Source organism: Hordeum vulgare, chromosome 2H (assembly GCF_904849725.1).
Source record: "Hordeum vulgare subsp. vulgare chromosome 2H, MorexV3_pseudomolecules_assembly, whole genome shotgun sequence".
Lineage (NCBI taxonomy): Eukaryota > Viridiplantae > Streptophyta > Magnoliopsida > Poales > Poaceae > Hordeum > Hordeum vulgare.
This window is the reverse complement of record NC_058519.1, coordinates 446200044-446202116: the sequence shown is the minus strand read 5'-3', so window position 1 is coordinate 446202116 and position 2073 is coordinate 446200044. Positions and strand designations below refer to the sequence as shown.

The 2073-nt window shown below is 55.2% G+C and overlaps 1 protein-coding gene across 1 annotated transcript; it reads right to left on the bottom strand.

Moving 5' to 3' along the window:
* Nucleotides 1-445: 445 nt before the first annotated feature.
* LOC123428072 (2-carboxy-1,4-naphthoquinone phytyltransferase, chloroplastic-like) lies at nucleotides 446-1841 on the bottom strand. Its single transcript, XM_045112236.1, has 5 exons — nucleotides 1593-1841; nucleotides 1243-1346; nucleotides 977-1048; nucleotides 740-878; nucleotides 446-532 (listed from the first exon to the last, which is right to left on the bottom strand). Exons 1-5 carry the CDS (start codon nucleotides 1839-1841, stop codon nucleotides 446-448), a joined length of 651 nt encoding a protein of 216 aa, XP_044968171.1.
* Nucleotides 1842-2073: the final 232 nt, after the last annotated feature.

Here is a 2073-nt window from a genome sequence, read left to right as displayed (position 1 = left end):
GGTACGTAGCCGCGCACGTCCCGGGCTTCCCCGCGTGGGCCCCGTCGCTCGCCCTCACGAAGTTCGGCCACGACCAGTCCAACCCCACCTACTGCCTCGAGGCCTCCGCGCCCGGCGGGGAGCCCCGGCGGTACGTGCTGCAGAAGAAGCCCGCCGGCGCCATCCTCCAGTCCGCCCACGCCGTCGAGCGCGAGTTCCATGTCCTCCAAAGATCCTCCTCCTCCGCCCTCGCTGCCCACCTCGGTTCCCGCTCCTCAATCCCGCTCCCTCCCGTCGGCGGTGGGCTCTCCTGTCGGTGGTGGGCTCTCCCATCGGCGGTGGACTCTGCTGCTAGGGATTTGGCGGAGAGAGTGAGGGAGGGGAATGGGTAAGGGTAATGGGAAGTGAAGTTGAGTGCAGAGAGAGAGTGTGCGCTGCGCCTAGACAGCGATTAGGAAAAAAAAACCTAAACTGTCCGTGTAGAAAAAAAAATTCCATCATGATAACTTAATGGTTCGCCTAGGCCACGGTAACTTAATCGGAACAACAGGCACTTTTAAAATGTACATGATAGACATTAAAGAGAATGTTAAACACTACTAAGAGAAATACGGCTAAGTACTGAAACGGGCCAGGCGGTTTTATAGGAGAACCCATAATTTATCACCAAAGGGAAAATATATTGTGTCATGACTCATGATACAGATTACACAACATAAAGACGCACAGATGTTCCAGGAAGAAGAGTACAAGATTTTACCTGATAAACATAGCCGCAAAGGATTGCACATAGCACCAACACCATGAACCTGACGTCCCCTGCTTCAGCAAAGGCCCAAAATAGCCCTCCAAACCCGAGCAGAAGAGAAAGGTTCGCTGCATACTGTGTCACTGCTCGACTGCACATCAGATGACACTGTAAAATGTTTCATTCCTGAATACAGGTATGCAAGCATGTAGGATGTTACTACTGCCCGGTAATGGAAACGAGCAGTACCTGCCAACAATGTTGACGACAGATTCTTTGTTGTTCTTATCAGCACCGGTATCTGAATCGTAAACGTCATTGCTGCAGCAGAGTGGGTCAAAACACAGTTAAGTCCAGAACAGGGGAATGTCTGAATGGTTGAACAGTACTTTTGATATAAGCAGAATGTATGTTGTAGCAGTAGTGTAAAAAATACAGTAAATCCGTAGCAGGGGAATGAGTGGTTGAACAGGGTAATGAATGTTGCATGTTTCTGTACTGTACGCGAGTTTTACCTCAGATTGAGCCAGGTGATCACGAGGGAAGCAGCTGCCAAGAGGCCGAAGTAGCGCCTGGCGAAGAACAGCCCCGCGTGGTTGTAAGCAGCAGCGGCCCCTACCTGCAGGTGCAAGCAACCGTCAATGCAAAGCAAATGTGTATGGTGATCGTAGTTGCAAACCACCAAATGTTGTGTGATCTTCCAGTTTGGCTTGTTATTGCAATTAGCTGCGATCAATGATCCAATGATCATGCTGATTTGCATGCTAACAGGTTACAATCCTGAATTGCAGGGTTAAGCATTGGCAAGGGCCTGCATCGACCGGGGTCATGGGGAGGGAGGAATTTGCAGCCGCGGGGAACTCACGGTGAGCGGCACGAGTGCCACGGAGTAGATGGACAGCTTGGCGGCCCTCCAGAGCAGCGTGGCGTGTGACAGCTCGCCGGCGTCACTGCCTCCGCCGGACGCCGCTGCGGCCGAGCACCGCACCCGCCGTAGCGCGCGACGCCTTCCCCGGGGCTCTGCGGAGACTGCAACGCTGCCACGGGCATAGGGAGAGGGAGGCGAGAGAGGGGATACGAGGAGAGGCGCGAGGGCAATGCCGGCGAGCGGCATCGGCTTCGAACGCTGGCTGGGGGAGGGAGCTCGAGTTAGATTAGGAGTGGCGTTCCATCGAGCGGGGCACGGCCGCCGGCCAGGGGCAGCTGGGAGCGGGGGTGTGGTGCTTGGGTTCGGGCTAGCACGCGTGCATGGATAAGGCTGGGGGGATCGGAGACGTCGACGCGCGGCAGAGGCAGTGGGCGGGGGTGACCAGCGAAGCGTGAAAAGTTTTTTGAGTTCGAGCGGC